The 17433-nt window shown below is 43.2% G+C and overlaps 1 protein-coding gene across 8 annotated transcripts in view; it reads right to left on the reverse strand.

Annotated features, from left to right (window-relative positions):
* iqsec1b (IQ motif and Sec7 domain ArfGEF 1b) overlaps window positions 1–17433 on the reverse strand; it is a 126641-nt gene that overhangs the window by 21665 nt on the left and 87543 nt on the right. For 2 of the 8 annotated variants that reach the window (XM_053867018.1, XM_053867016.1), the window contains exon 1: window positions 3579–3731. The exons of 4 other annotated variants lie outside the window; for them this stretch is intronic. In XM_053867018.1, coding sequence (XP_053722993.1) covers window positions 3579–3643 — 65 coding nt within the window. In that variant the 5' untranslated portion in view covers window positions 3644–3731. Of the gene's footprint in view, window positions 1–3578; window positions 3732–14408; window positions 14542–16319; window positions 16487–17433 lie in introns of those variants that run through there. 2 more of the 8 variants (XM_053867017.1, XM_053867020.1) reach the window with 2 other exon arrangements.

Here is a 17433-nt window from a genome sequence, read left to right on the forward strand (position 1 = left end):
AGAATCGTTCACGTCTGAATCACGAGCCTTGGTGGCAATATTTGTGGGCAAATGTGAGTGTTTGGTGTCGCACATGACTCCATCTCAAAAAGGAGGGAGGGAATATGATGCTGCACATGCCATATAGATTGGTGGAATTGCGTCCTGAGTGGCGACCGCACCAAGGGACTGACTAATAATGCATTATATAGACCTTGATACAAAGTTTATCAAAGAGTTTCTCTCTTGGACTGAATGTTTTTTCCTGGTCCGTACCAACTGATCGGAGGTCAGGCTAATATGATATATGATATATATGATTATATATGATATATATATGATTGGCAGATTAAATGTTATTTATCTATTAATTTTTATGTACTTCTCTGTCAAGAAAAATGGCAACTGAGTTGATGTTTGCAACATGTGCACACACGGAGTCAGAGGCAGCATTAAAACAAGAAACTTGGCCTCAAATCACCATGCTGAGTTCGAGAGCTACCAAGAGGCTAACGAACGAATGTTAACCGGCGCTAACCACAGGTGAAACCAATGCTAATGGAGTTTATTGAGATACTCGTTCACTGGACATGTAGTCGATTAAAAGAGGAGCGGTCTGTCAGGTCTAAGGCAACATTCCACTTTTGAACAAGCGATGTTTGCCTTGTGGGTTTGATCTGTTCATTGAAGAGGGAATAAAACATATTTATTTCATGTTAAGGACTGGCTTTTTTCTTTGTTATTAATTTGCTTTAAAAGTCGCAATGTTTTATATACAGTGTTGTTCTGTATTATTGTTATTTAGTAGGTTTGTGAAATTGATGTAAAAAAAAAAAAAGACTTTTGTTTGTGATTTAGTTGAGGAGAAAAAAAGAAAAAATAAAACATTTGGTATCGGCCAAAAAAAAAAAACAAACCACCCCTATTTACTCCTCTCACTACAATGGATTCTCACATTCCTACTCCTCCAGCTCTCTGCGCTGAATGTGGGTAAGTCATTATGCTGCAGACACAAAAGCACACATTTTTATCTGCACTTTCATTCGTGCAACAAACATGGCCGAGAACTCAAGTGATGCTCATAGGGAGCCAAAAATGAACAGCCTGGTTTTAACTCGCACATTTCTCCACAAGAGGAGCCACTGTCACCGAAACATTCACTGGGGAGATTGAGGACAACCATTCACCGTGGAGTATAAAAGGTATTTCAAATTTCAATATGTATGAACCCAGGCTTGCTGCTGTGTTTGCAGTCGAAGCGTTACTGATCCAATTCTCTGAGACGACATAAGGGAGTGATGACTCTGGTCACAGCCAACTGAGGGACTTCTACTCATCCTGCATCATGAAAAATGAATTTCCTTCGCACGCTCAAATCCTTTCTGGAAGTAAAAGCAAATGGGATAGAAGTAGGCAGTGGGAATTAAGTCTATAACTTCCCTGATAGGTTCGGGGTGAGGGATGCCGAATGAGAAGAGGAGTAGTTTCACATGGAGGGACGGAACAGAATGTCGGCATAATAGCCGCAAAAGCCCACTTGAGACGCCAAATCATAGCAGCCCTTCACCAGAGATTCAGGTCACAGCAGTCTTATTACAGGGAAAATAAAATACTTCTCTTTAGAGAGCAGAACAATCTGAACTATCGATACCACTGTACACTCCAGTACACAAAAATGTGGATCGTCTGCCACGTGACCTGGGTATGGAGTAAGACTTCCCAACATTTCAGTTTGATTTGTTGAGGTGACCTCGGTAAATTTGTACCAACTTTGCTTGAATGAATGAATGAATGAATGAAAAATGTGAGGTTTCATTGAGTTAGTTGTTCAAGTCCAAACATTATTATCAGCAGATAGCGCCGTAAGGTGGCCTATGAAAATCAGGGGTTTCAAGAAACCTCATGTACAATCTAATATAAACCACACCCACTAAATTTAAGAAGGAAAATAGCTCTTGTTCATACATAAGCCGCAGCAGTCTATGAGCCACAGGTGCAGTGGTGCTGTCTGTGCAGTAGAAAGGTCAGTGGTGCACCTGGCTTAAAAATGCATGAGGATCATGACGATAGTTTTGAAAACGTGGTCCAGACTCATGAAACAGACTTGACATTGACCTGAACTCCAGTCATGCCACAAATATAATTGAACTTGTCACATCTATTATTTACATTAAAGCACTCAAAATGCACTGTTTTCTCCCCTGTGTCCGAGGTTTTGTGACCACAGCAGGTCTGGGGTGGAGGGAGAAGGGAGAATCCTGCCTGGTCTCTGAGATGGTTGTTATTGAGTTGTTAATAAATAAAGCAAAACCGGTGCATCACAAATAATTTGAGATTTTTTGAAACTTCGACAGTCAAAAAAGGTTAAATTAAATGATTTTTTTTAGCAATCATGATGTTGACAGTTCCTACTTGGCTTCCTTTCTAATTGAGTCTCATTTTCTATTTACATCTGTTTAATGAATAAATGCCGCATATTGTACCAGCCAAATGCAAAAATAATGAGCTATGAGAAAAATATAGAGAAGAGGTATCATTAGTATTCTAAAATTGAACTCTTCACCTGGAGCACATTGACATTAGATAGTTATTCTCCAAAGAATTGCTGTTACAGCAACACAAACAGGGGCTGGAAACCCTCCTGCTGGGACCTGCGTGGCAGCACAGGTAATGATCAAGAGGTTTCATTGACAATGTCCTTCACACACAGTCGGCACAAATATTCTGTTATTCTGTTCATTCCCACCCTCTGTTTTCCACACGGACCACCAGACCGGTGAACTAAAAAAAACCCATTCTAGATCAGAAGTGAAGAGCCACAAAGGTGTGTACTTCTGGAAAGAGCTGCAGCTGCATGTGAGCAACCTCATTAAAGTGAAGAGGCTCTCTGGAGCTGTGGCGGACGTGTGTGTTGTGGGTTTCATGCTCCTGATTATTCAACAGCTCGCGTTCACCCGACCTTGAACTGAGGTCAGTCTCAGGCTTCCGGTGCGAACATTTAACACTTAACTCAGTTTGCAATTGTCCTCCATCTTACCTCACGGTGAGCCGGAGATAACAGCCGAGCGTCCGCGCTGCTGGCTGAGAGAATATTAATGACGTGTTTGTGAAAGGTGCTGTGATGGATCCAGCAGAGAGGGAAGGTGACATGAGGACGACTCCCCAGGCTTCTCGGGGGGGAGCCTCTTCACTCCGTCACTCTGCTGGAGAACTAATCACTTGCCAATCGTGCGCGCACGCTTCTCCTCTCTGTTTCGCCCCACAGATCAGTAGCTCCGTGGACGGCGTGGTATCGACAGCCCCGGCATTAGAGGGCGCCGAACAAAAGCATGACTCAGCGGCACTGACAGTCGGATTACTGCAGGAGAGTCGGTTGCTGGCTCATCAATTAAGCAGAAGCCTTTACCGCAGCACAAATGAAGCTCAATTCATTTACACAAGGCGTGCCCTCAGATTAATCCCATCAGTGGCCTTACACTGCCACACCAGCTGCTGGAGGGAAGGCGATTAAGCGATAAACACGATACGATTTTTTTTCGCTCTCCCAGATTAGGCATGTGTGCAGAGAAAGTACTCCACTCTCAGCCACTCGCGCTCACCAGCTGTCCGACTCCAGCTCCAACAAAGACTGGCTCCTGTGAGAGGCGCATTGCAGGCACCACATGTTGCGCCCAAAGCTCCTACACCATTCCCAGAGCCGGCCTGCTCCCGGTCATCCCTGGTCCGGGCACCACACAGCTCAACTCTTGGGAGTCTCTCCAGCTCTGGCCTTCTTTCCAGGACCAAGGGGGGTGTTGACAGGAAGAGGGAGGGAATTCCTCCAGAGGAAACTGGGTCGTGTGGCAGTGGGAGAACTTGCGCCCAACTGTTATGAGGACTCTTAAACGGGAAGGGTTGAGGCAAAAATGGAACAGCCTACGATGTAGATAGCGTCCGTATTAATAGGAAGAGGAAATGAAGACATGCACGAGGCCCGGCTTAATATACCATCTGAGCTGCTGGGACCACGGAAACACTGGCGCTCAGCTGTTCTCTCGCTGCTCCGACGGCGACAACAGATGAAAACAGACGGTTCAAAATAAGCAGCAGCTTGATGTTTAGGAAAGAGCTATCAAAATCATCCTGACAGGAAATACTTCATCTCCACCCATTGCCATGTTTGTGTGAAGAATGGCTTCCACCCTTCGACTCAGCAGGAAACGCTAGCTAGCTTTTCCCATAAATAGAGTGGTCTGATCCACTCCATGGACCGTTCTTGAATGACAGCAGCGAAGAAGGCTATATCTATTGCTTAGGAAACCATTGGTTTATAACCAATATAGTGCAAACAGTGAAGCATTTGCCTGTCATATCAACACCTGGGATGTTTGGCACTTGAATATGAGGGTAGCCATTTTTCAGTGGATTTGTCAACCACCAAAATTGTCAGTTACTTCTCAGGTTTCATAACACAGTATTGAAGGGTTAGTGAGGCTTCATGAATCAGTGTCCTGATTTTAGAGGCCACCAGAAGGCACTGTCTGCTGTATAATGTTTGGACTCGAACAGCTACTTCAATGAAACCTCACATCATTTCTAAACCAAGATCGCCATCTAGTGGCCGCTGAAAATGAAGACACTGCATCACCAACAATGCAATGCTGCTTCACGATACCTCATCACTGCTACATACTCATAGTCTTCCAATATGAAGTGACGTCACTGGTGAACATCAACCATCTATCTGGTGCTGTAGGTTTACGCAACAAAAGTCTAATTTACAGTGTAGCTATTGTGACACAAAGCAGCGTGGCTCGCTGTTAACCTTGACAATAATTCAAGTTACCAGCCGACGAACAGTTCTTAAAAAGCTATGAATATACAGTCAATAAAGTGACATTCATTGCAAATTATTTTTTAACACATCTGTTGTTAGTAATAATTGAGGAGAGGAGGAAAAAGCCAGTGACGTCTCTAATGGGTGCAGTAATTGCTGACTTTTAAATGTTAGTAGGCTATTTTGAGGCTGGTGGAGGGAGCAGCGGGGGCTTCTCTCTGCATTAGTTTAAAAGCTGCTGCCTTTGATCAGACCTTGACTTATTTTGGTCGCTCTATTTTGGCTCAGCAGAGATGGCTGCTGTTCAAAAGTCACAACCACAGAGGGGAACCTTCACCCATCCAAACATGAACATGAAGCCTTCTGGAACCAAGTGAGCTACTGTAATGCTTGAGTTCTCAACACACCTGTCTCACACAGTCCAAGCTCCATGGCCTATTGACACTGACATCAGCTCTGAGGCCAAAGCTGGTGTGGGCCAACTGAAGGTGTCGCCTATCTGACCCAACTGTGCCTGTCTCTCCACGTGATCCAGCAATAACGTGCCACTCCCACCGCAGTGAAGAAACTCACACGGAGACTAGCTGCGTGTCGAGGAGCAGCAACTCATCTGTTTGCATCAATGTATCGATTAATATTCCTGTGATCCAGTTACAACGATCTGTGCTCCGCAGGTTGCCCTTATTATGTTTAGCTTCTAGATTTTGTTTTCCATGTGGAAATGTTACATCTAGAATGAAAAAGAAAGCAACATTTCTTCATATTGACTCAACATTCATCAAGGTTGCACTCTCCATTCATACGAGTATTGTAAAGGTTCACTGACTGTTAATTCAATCTCAGGTGTTGCTTGCACAAATAAAAATGTGAATCCATTTGCCATTTATTGAATACTTGTTTTTTCTAGAACATTTATTCTGAATTCCCTGACAAGAAACAACAGGAATCTTGGAAACTAGACTAGTATCCAGGTCACAATATCACAGTTACACAGTTACATAGAATTGTTGGCCTGAAACCTACTGCAATGATCTCAAGTCAACAAAACAATAAATGAACCAATAACGTCCTTGAAAACCTCAAAACGTCATACTCTTCAAATAGTAGCTAAAACGAATTGTTACGCACCTAGATGTTTCCCAACTCACTGCATGAATTTAGTGCAATTTAAACGCATGCAAAATTATTTGATTAAAAAATATACAATTTCTACAGTGCAACCATGAAGGATTATTTAGTTGTCACATAAATATATTTTTTTAATCACATAATTATAATTTTCCCTGCCTCAACATGAACATCATCTCCATCAAAAAGGAGTTGCTAACATGGTAGCAGCAATATTCACAGTTTCTGTAAATGTGGTCGTATTTCTGCAGACAGCTGAACAAACTGAAAACAGAATTGTCGATGGCGGAGACAAAATATTCCTCAAATGGAACAAAAAGGTGTCTAATGAAGAAGACGGTCCCATAAAAACAAGAAGAATCTGGAGATATAAACAGATTTATCAACATCTGGGACAGACAGAAGAAGAAGGGATATGGCATGATCACATCAATAACCAGATATTTGCTTTCTCTGGCTCTGTTTCTTATTGACTGAATATCATGACTTTACTGTATTGTTGGCCTGTTTTGTGCTTAGAGAATATTTAATCCGTTGTGCCTCAAAAATGAATATTTGTATGTGTTCTCTCTAATAACATGTGCACTGTAATAACCACTTATCTGTTTACTGGGGTGAATATAAGGGGAAGAACTGCAGTAGCATAGCTGTAGCGACAGCTGTATAAAGAGGGCTGTTAAACAGAACCTGCTAGAAGATGTTGTTCAAGAAGATTATAGAATGATGAGGAGAACTATTTTTTGGTGATGAATTGACAACAAAAAAAAGATGCTGGCCTTTAGCTGACCATCAGATATTGTCTCCCACATCTTACGCTTCTCTGCTCAAACTCAAAAATGATGATGTCATCTTGCTTCTCTACTACATTCTCCACAAGACATTTGTTAACACAAACACTTTCAACTTCAGAAGACCATCAAACAGAGATTTAAAAGATTTATGAGCCCATCACTGTCCAGTGGCTATGGTTTATTTCCACATTTCACTTTTGTTTTACAGGGCCACTGCAAAAGCAATACTTTAAAAGATATATGGTGATAAACACGTGGGTTTAACCTTTAAGTCAGGGTTTAAAAATGTGTGCATACATCTTTGTTAGAGATTATATCTGCTCCTCTGCTCCACCTTAACTGTGTAGTTAGTACAGAGGCAACTGGCATCACTGATACACAATTTATATATGTAATCTGGGAATCAATAGTGACCAAAAACAAAGGGTGTCGCAGCAGAAGTCCCGCTGATCCAATCACCTTTGTGAATTTCACAAGTTGAGACTCACAACCAGCTCAGTTGGAGTCAACACACTGACAATTCTGGGCTGAGAATCCACCCACTTGTGGCTTTCAGAGGGAGGCGTGGTCCACTCAGCCTCAATCCTGTGCGGAGAGTACGAGGGATTAACCGCACTAAGCGCTGGCTGCCATGCACCACGTCGCTCTGGATGAGTGTCCAATCGGCAAAAACAACGACTGACAAATATCGGACACATGCAACCTTCGGTCCGAAACTGAGTGCAGGCACAGCAAATACCAGGAGGCAGAAAGTAGCAGATAATGCAGCAGATAGGAATCAGCTTCTGTGATGAACAGAGTGCAGTTATTGGGATTATCTCTGCTAATCCTCCAGCCATAACTCTGTCACCATCCAGTTTGTAAGCTGTTCTCTCTCAACTCTGCTGACAAACAGCCCCATAACAATCAATGTAATGGAGGACTAACACTGTCTGTATCAATCATTTAGTTGTATCCATTATTAGCGCGTAGTAACACGACGTGCGACCAAAGACATTCTAAAACAACACTCTGAACCAGGGGTTCTTCACCATTTTGATCTCGAGGCTCACCTTTCCCAGAACAAATGGACCGGGGACCGTTCATGTCATAGAACTGATTCATTACTCTTGATTTCATTTCTGATCGTTGTTCTGTTACGGAGCTCCTCACAGTTGTTCAAATCCAAACATTTTAAAGCAGACCGTGTCATCTGGAGCGTCTGGAAATCAGGGCACTAGTATTGAAAGACTTATCTACCTTTCAATACTAGTGCCATGACACCTCATCAGTCCTTCAATATTGTGCAAACACCATCCAACACAGTGTATAAAACAGACAGTTGAAACATAGAACAAGAGAAAGCAACCTCTCCTGAGATCCACTATGATGCATGAACAAGTGATGAACTGAGGGAAGAGGCAGACACTCCATCACAACCCTGCGCCCAGTGCTGCCCTCATGACTGGCACGGACTGTGACAGCCTGGCAGAGTAGCCAAGGAAGAGTCTGTTCGATGCAAAATGATGTAGTCTTGCTAAGTGGCTTGTGACTCAGTGGGTCTGTCTGGAGCCTGTCCGTGGCTCTCAAGGACGTCTTACCCACGAGTGAGGACAGAAGCAGAGGAACAGCATCTGCTGAGAGCCCCCAGATTCAAACTCCAGGGAAGGAAGCCTGAGTCAGTAAAATGGCTGCCAGATTCTGATCAGGCCTAACAAGACAGATGGAGTCACTGCAAGGGCATCTGAAGAATTTATAATGAAATCATTTCAATCATTAGCACAAACAATATGAAGACGGCTTTTGACAAAATAAAAATGAACAAAGAAAGCAGAGGCAAACCAACCTGAGTTCAGGTGCAACAATAATCCATAACACTTATTGTTCCTTCGACCAAACACAGCGCAGCGGTTCACCCCGACAGTCATTTCCCTGCCTCATGTTGAAGTTCTCACCTCTGGCAAGGAGGACCACGTGCAAAAGAAGGCTGTGTGACAGTGCTATGCATGACCCCTCTTCCTCTCTGAGGGAGGGAGTGGCAACCTGGTCCGACACACTTGATCACCGTGGCTGATTGGGGATTATTTTGGGCCGTCAGTGACACCCCCTGAAAGTGCCTCGTGGCCTGTACCTTCATCATTCATTTGACACTCCTCATATTAACTGCACTTCTGTTCGTTCAAGACAGCAGACCTCAGCTGTCCATGAGCTGTGACCCCAAATCCAGGCATATTGTCAGCTTCTTAAATGTCACTGTCGGACAAATGGCCCAGGTTCAGCCTGAGACTGTGGGGTACACTGCACAGACATTTAGAAGAAGTTTACATATACAAAGTATCTGTGTTTCAAATGGGTTATTTATTTGAATTAGGCGTCTTCCAACCATATGCAGGTTGACTAAAAGTGTTTTGACTTAAATTACATTTAGAAAATAAATATCAATAGTAAAACCCCCTTAATAAAGTGAAAGCTATTAAGGTTTTACTCTTCCTTTTTTCAATCAATGCACGGATGCTGAAATAGCTAAAAACCTACTTGAGAGTGGGTCATCATCATTATTTGTGTAAATTGTGAGCATTGCCAAGTTCAGTCCCTCCTACACCTCTAAGTCCCATTTATGCTCAACGTTCCGCATGGATCCGAATATGGACGGATACCTCTGTCTGTGCTCTGCATTCATTTCCTCCGTATTTATGTACGTTGCCATGAAGCTTACGGATACCGGCCAAATGGAGCAGTACCACCAGAAACCACGGGGGGCAGTGTTGCTGTTACTACCCAAGATGTAGCTCTAATGAGACATGAAGAAGACATGACAATGGTGGAAATTCTCCAGTGGCGATATATTTAACGGCTCACTGACCAACACCATCTACAATGCTGCCTCCGTTTTCCTCTTTTGTCAAAGAGCTACATGATCAATGCTTCTTCCACAGTTGTTTGTTGTGAAGTTTGTTGTTGTCATAAACTTTTGAATGGATATATTGGTGAACAGCAACGTAAAGAATGCATAGAAGCATGTGATCAGTGACAGGAACAGGGTTTGAAGGACGGCAACATTACCATATATGGGCCTTCAGACCTCATTCTCAGACGCGTCTCTGTCGTCTTCATCTCTTTCTTTGTCTCCACAGAGGAGCAACTGAATACTGACTCTTCTACAAAACTCAGACAAGAGGGGCAGCTGGCTGTTTGGCACACAGCACAGAAATAGAGCTGTGTCACATGCAACACTTCTGATCTCTGCTCAGTGAAGCAGCATGGAAACATTCTGCTGTGACAGCCGTGTCCCCGCCTGGTGTATTTCAACCACAAGACCCCTGGCCTCTGGCCCTGGCCATTAGTTAAGCCCGGTCTGCAGGTTACACAATCTGTAGACACAATAAACGGCACAATAGCACAATATTATCCAGATCAATCCTCCCATGAACTGACTTGTTTTAGAAAACTCTGGGAGGAGTCAAGCTCAATGCTTCCCTTCTGCAGCCACAGTACAAGTTCAACAGAAACTCAGCTAACAGGAGCTACACAACAATCCATAAGAAACTCTATTTCAACACTTGTGAGATTTAAATCGGGGTCAAAACAAAGGGTGAAATCAGAAGGTTAAAAGTGTTTGTAAGCATTTGGAGCGGAGACCCCCCACATGTGACCCTTGCAGTCCAGAAGGATGAGTACATTCTTCCTCTGGAAACTTCCTCTTCCGGTGTGACCTGCTGAATGTTCTTCCCATAAATCCCAACAGGCATCTGCTTGGGAGGACCTTGCCTGCTATTTACCTTTTAAGCATGCACAAGTCAGCACTCACAGTGTTTTGTTTTCTGTGGATGATGGCTTTCCCAACCGGACTGATCTCATTGTGATGTATTTATGAAAGAAATTCTTATCCATCTGACGTCTACGATTACTCAGCAGACTTCTTTCAACAGTCTCTGAAGGGAAAAAAAGTGAGTCCCATTAGTGAAATTAGCCTTGACCAGTCAGAGACTTCACAGTCCTTAGCTTCCTTTGAGTTTGACGGTCATGACATGTTCTTTTTAAGGATGCTCCTGATGAATTACAGCTGGAGACCTTCCTATCTGCTGCTCAGAGAACAGCAGAGGCGCACAGCAACAGGGGGATAATACCCCTGGAAAATATGCAAAGCCAATAGGGCACTCGCATTTACAGGAATTTGTTCGCCTTTTTTTTTTTACCTGCAGTCAAAGTGAAGAGTGGGGAAATGCAAGAGAAGTGTGAGCTCAGAGCCCAGCACTCCTCCAACCCTGCACAGGACTAAGCAGTGGACTCAGCCAGAGTGTTACAATTAGAATAGAATAGAATAGAATAGAATAGCCTTTATTGTCCTTGTACAGTGTACAACGAGATTTGAGCGCTACTCCCTTGGTCCAAACAATGTAAAAAGAATACATCAAAACAATCAAGCAAGCAGAAAACAACAAGTAGGAACGAATAAAAAATATATACACAAGTAGTGAATGATTTCTTATTGCACATAGTTTTTTCTTTATCGCACGATGATCACTATGGTCGGTAATAATGAATTTTGTAGACTGTTTTATCTGGTTTTGTTGTTTTTGTTCACCACTGAGAAAGCTTTCGGGAAGAAGCCATCTGACAGTGTGTCACATTTGAACAAAAAGAGAAAACAGGAAAACAGTTTTGTTTTCATCCACCCATGTAAAAGGTTGTGAAGACACTTTTGGCCACCAAACAGTATCTTCGCAAACAGGCTGTCATTTAAACAGGCGCCTCTCCAACACTTTGCATGTGCAGTCTTAAGGACCATTCATGCTTACATAGGTTCTTTACGTATTGGTAATGCTGACCACTAATAATGTTCACCAGGTGCAGCAGCCCAGAGTCAAAAGTTTGTGACAACGGCAAACTCCAAAACAAACACGAAGACTGTGGAAGTACATTGCCAATGTGCCTCTTACATAAAACAGGCAGCACTTTGGTGGTGGTCGGTGAGGCTGTTAAATATATTGTATATGTTGTGACTGCAGGATGGAGACTTTCTACCATTGTTATGTCTTCTTCCTGTCTCATTAGAGCTACGTCTCAGGTAGTAACAGCAACACGGTTTCCGGTGGTACTGCTTCGTTTGGTCCATATCCATAAGCTTCGTGGAAACGTACAGAAATACGGAGGAAATGAACACAGAGCACAGTAACATTGACCGTAGATGGGACTTCAGTAGAATCACGATTCCGTCTGTGCTGCTCTCTGGTACACACAAACAGGGATCGTTGGTTTGTGCACTACATCTCTGAGAGAACAATGCAAATGGAATTGGTCAGTTTGTCGGCTGTGTGAATGTTTCTGATGACAATAAAGTTTGACGTTTAATCTGAAACTTCCTGCTGACAACACCTACTGACACAATATCATACAGCAAGTTTCCCAAGCCTAAATGTTACGACACCATGAAGTCATAATTCTCAGAGCTCAGAGCCGGTAAAATGCAGCCATGTCCAGCACCTGCTGGTTTGGCTAAGCAAAGTCAGCCAACATAGCCTAACAAGGGCAGGGAAGTTGCTGTCTCAGGACGACTGCAATTCAGATCACAAAGTCGTCAGATGCTTTGCCATCAGAGTGCAGGATAATTGGCTTTTGAATTGCTGTATGAGGTATTTGTATCAGTATATGGTTTGTTCAGATTTAAGATTCAAGACACACCTTATTTACACAAGCAAACATCGAAACAACCCCAGTAGGACTTGTCTAGTGGACTGTTGTTGATGGAGGTCAACTCCTCACAGAACAATAGTGTATTGAAAAACAATGTTTACAACTTAGTTTTCCAAGCTCCTGGGGATAAACCAAACTGTATAGAAATGATGGAGCATGGATGGAGTGTTTGTTGAATGATCTGGATGGAAACTCTCAGACGCAGAGTGAATCTTCTCCCTGGGATTCGCTCTTATTCAATAGGATAGAGTCAAGGTTCATGACAACACTATAGATGACATCAATTCACTTCTATAAATATTATTAATAGGCTAATATTATATGTAGGATTTTCTGTCAGAAAGATTTCAAGCTAGTGTTAGCATAACAACAATGACTGTTTATATATATTTCATAAATATCACATGTCTCCTTGATGATTGAGTAGCTTCAGTAAAACTTTTCGTCCAAATCTTCCCACCTTTACTGGCTATGTTTATGTCATTGTTTATTTCATACTGATCAGCTCAAGCAGGTAGCGCAAGTAGCTTGATCTACGGTGGCCTGAAGTCGCTAAAGAAAGATTCATGACACATAAAAACACAAAGGTTATATTTCACTTAAAAGATGTGGATCCTTTGCAGTAACCTCATCGAAAGTAAAACCTGTTAAAATCATTGTGCCTCTCTTCTCAAAACAAACTCATTCCCTTGTTCAAGACAGACTCTACATGCACATCCCTCCGCACTAGATCTACAATAAGTCTTGCAGCTGCTTGAAGCAGCGTAGCTTTTTCCACCAGTGAACTCAGCCCATTCACACAAAACCTGAGTCATTTCCCAGGATTCAAGCTGCCATTCTTGGCTAACTGATAACCATTTTCCAGAATCTCTTCAGGCATAAGTGAGAGGTCACATGTTAGGTCCTTGAGTCAGGTCTCACTGGTGTGGTGTGGTGTGGTGTGGTGAGCAAGCTGCACAGAAGGTGATAGTATTTCATGGTATTACAGCACATGTTAAATATTATATTTCACAGGAGTTTCCAATTAGGTCTGGAACTCTGCATTAAAAGACAAAAGATATCTGAACTGTCAACAAGAAATCAATGAAGAGCAACAAGACTGCATTCTGCCGACTCAGTTTACCACTGTAGTTGCTGCACTGTTGCACTCTCAGAGAGAATCTAGGGTATGAAGGTATTTGGAGAGCTTAAAAACAACAACAACAGCAGTGCTCACCCTCGCTGGAATCATCACCACAGTGGCTTCCATTATAGCAGAATTATCTCATACCAAGAAGATTAATGCCGCCTAATCTAGCCAACCTGAAAATCTGGCCCCCGGAGGACACAAACCAAGACGCAAAAAACAGATCCGGCCCCAGAGCAGTAATTAAAAGTAAGACCACGCGTGATCCTCCGCTCCGGGTCTCCAGACTCATCACTGACGGGTGCTTGATGCAAAGGCTATTAAATGGTAGTGAGGCCCACAATGAGAGGAGGAGCAGCATGACTGTCTGTGATCTTACATCTCAGTGGAAGTGCCGGTCAGCCATAAGTGCAGCGTTGTCTCTGTCGCCGGCCTGATGTAATGCACTATTCCCGGCTCAGTTTAAAGGATCAATGAGGAGTCATCGCACTGCTCTCCCAGGTTTTAACAAAGTGCTGTAGCCATACAGTTCAAGAGTGAAATCAGCTTAAAGGACGCCATCCTAGCGCAGGGCAGGGGGGGAATATAGAGGGAGCTGACAGACGACAACAACAACAACACTCCAGTCACTGTCTGACAATTTGCCTCCAGCCCGCGGAGAGAGTGTCCTGCAGCGAGAAAACAGCTGCTGCCATGACACTGCGCGGGAGGGATGAGGGAGAGCTGGGGAAGAGGGTGAGAGTAGGGGGATGCAGCTGCAGCACTCCTCTCTGCCAGACACCTGCAAGCATGGGCAGCGGGGATAAACAGTGCACAAACAGATCACTTGTCTGCTGCTTCAAGGCCTGTCACACACGCACCCGTTTCCAAAACTGACGCGAGACTTCACACTGACCTGAGGAGCCGGGAAAAGAAGTTGAGCTTCCACCAGCAGAGAGGAATGACTTGAGAGCATCCTTCACCTCCAGCAGCTGACACATGCTCGGGCCTCTTCACCCTTGGTCTCTCACTCTCTCTCTGTGACACTCTCCCAGCCACTCCCATCGCTCTAGCTCTCTCTCTCTCCACCCCCTCGCTGGACCGGCCACCCCCACCTCTCTTTTTGAGTTTGGTGTGTCCAGCACTATGCAGCGCGGCGACTCCTCACCTGCCGCAAGGTCAAAGTATTCCGTCCTCAGACCTGCTCTGCTAGGATTTAGGAGTTCGGATTACTGCCACTGATTTAATGATTTCAAAGTAAAATGTCTGCAATTGGTTTTCTAATGTTTCTGCAAGTAAATCTAAAGACGATGGACTGCACCACCCTAGTGAATCATAGGGTCTGCAGATCGTAGTGATTTATTTGAAATTGAAAGCGTCAACTGCTGCAGCGAAAACTTTGGATTCAATCCATCTTTTTCCTGCTCAGTATTTTCTTGCTCAAAACCGGCAGCCGCCTAGAGATGATTTCCCTGTTGATGTGAATGTAAAGCACAGGTCACCAACCTTTTGGAAACTGCAAGCTGCACCGAGGACTACCATCAAATCATACCAATAACACACACACTCACACACACACACACAAATTATAAAGTAGAAAATATATCTTTAGATTAAAAACACTTCTCAGTCTCACTCTCAGTATCACTGACTAATCTAAAATCATATACCAGGAAGAATTCCCGCCAAACTCACACAAATCCATCCAAAATAGGGGTCAGCAGAGACATCAAGACATTCGGTATCAGCTAGTGATGGGTAGATTAGGTTTCATGACACAATGTCCTAATTTCAGAGGCCACAAGATGGCGCTCTTGGTTTAGAAATTATGTGAGGTATCATTGTTCAGCAGACGGTGCCATCTGTTGGCCAGGACACTGTTTTCTCTTTATCTTTACTGCTTCCTACATTGTTGCTACAGACTGAAGATGTCAAATATACAGTATGAATCAGGAAATATGGAGTCATGTAGCAATGAAATAAATGCTGAATAACTGGCTAACTGTATGTGACTCAAAGTAGCCTCCATTTGCTTTATTGACAGGCGACAAACCCCCTGCCAAAGCCTTCTTGCTGAGCTTCAGGATGGAGTCACCTGTCAGGTGACAAACTCATGAGCCTCACTGTCAGAATGCTAAGAGTGAGCAGAGCGGTCATCAATGTGAAGGCTGGCTGTTTTGAAGAATGTACAATATCAAACATGATTTGAGTCATTTCACACTTCCTTGTTTACTCCATAATTCCATAGGTCTTCATTAAAAGATCTGATGGCGTCAGTGAGAATCTTCAATGGAAATAGTCATGAAAATATAAGGCATTGCATGAGAGGTGTGGCCTGTAGGGTGTATACATATGTCTAATTCATATCTGTCTGTTTCTATTTCCTTAGTGTTCTTTTCAAATGGTGACACTGTCACTACTTGATCGTTTTTGTCTTGTTTCTCGTTCGCCTTGATATATTATATTATATGATATATATATATAATGGTGACTGACTTTTGGTGACGTATATAAAAGTGCTCAAAGTGAGAACGTCTGCCCACATTATTAATCACACACTCACTTGAGGTTACTCACATTTAAGTCAGTTGACAAAGCAAAAACAGACAATGGTGAACAAGTAAGGGTAGTTTGTAGGTGACCACTTGAAATGAACATTTGGTGAGCGATGTGCGAGAATGTTGTGCTGACAGAACAAAAAGAAACCTCCGGGCTTCACAGCGTTCGGACAACACAATGCCGAGTCTGACACCGACAATAGAAGGAAGCGAAATAGGGAACTGAGAATTCTATCTAGAGCTGAATAAGGAAAAAAAAGTGGTCTTACTGTTGTGACTTCAGCTTGCAGCTGGCATGGAGTGGCATTAATATCCTACGTGTGCCTCGCTGTCAGCCTGAGAGGAAGTCTGCCAGGGGTCGTGCCCGTTGCTAACCCTGGTACTGTAGCCAGCCTGTTGTCAAGGTGACAGATGAGGCCAAACAAGCGTCGGTGCCAAGCGGGACGACCATGGACGCAGAGAGAGTGAGGAGAAGGCTACACCTTAGTGCGGCACCTGAGGATTAGTGATAATGGGATTTCCCTTGTGGCTCCTCCTGACAGGTGGTATCCTCTTTTAGCTCTGCCTGAGCTCTGCACACCAAAACATTACTCAGGTTTACAGTATTGCTGCGGTAGAGTAGCAATATCCTGTGCATTGATATTTGAAGTGTAATTAAAACTGTCTTAAATAGTTGAAATAAAATCAGTGTAAAACAATACAAATACCATTACAATGTATTTACAATGACGCAGGTGGTCAAAGTAATGAGCCAAACAAGAGGCACAATTATGGAACAAACTCTAAACTTAGAAGTCCTTGAAAAGGAAATCGGATTCTAAACAGAATGTGATATCAGACTGCCTTTTGATCTCTGGATTCACCTCATCACACAAGCTGCTTTTCTCCTGGAGGCACAAACATGCATCTGCTTTCCCATCGTTTCATCTCCCTGCACTCATTTTTCAAGAAAACTTTCACTATCACAGGCTTTTACACTGAAATCTCCAGTGAAACAATGGTGAGGTGTCAGCTGGAATTTTGTTTTGGTGAGCTTTACATTACAATTGAGTTTAACTGAGTCAGCCGAGAGGGTTTAAACACTCCAATGGGCCACGTAACATGATTTGAATCTGTCATACTTACTGACTAGCTTGCAAACACTAAGTCATAGCTTCAACAAACAGTACATTTTTAAATATTTAGAACACAGTATACATTGTAAAGTACTGAATAATAACCATTAAAAAAACATATCGACAGTAAAGCATATACAAGTCATCTTTTCGGGGGAAATTTGTTTTACAAACTCCGTTGCATGAAGTGGTAACAGTACAAAGGTTGTCCAGCATTTGTATTCATCGCACCCGACATAGAACGGCATAGAAGTGAGACGACTGAGAA

Source organism: Synchiropus splendidus, chromosome 6, assembly GCF_027744825.2.
Source record: "Synchiropus splendidus isolate RoL2022-P1 chromosome 6, RoL_Sspl_1.0, whole genome shotgun sequence".
In the NCBI taxonomy this organism is placed as follows: Eukaryota; Metazoa; Chordata; class Actinopteri; order Syngnathiformes; family Callionymidae; genus Synchiropus; species Synchiropus splendidus.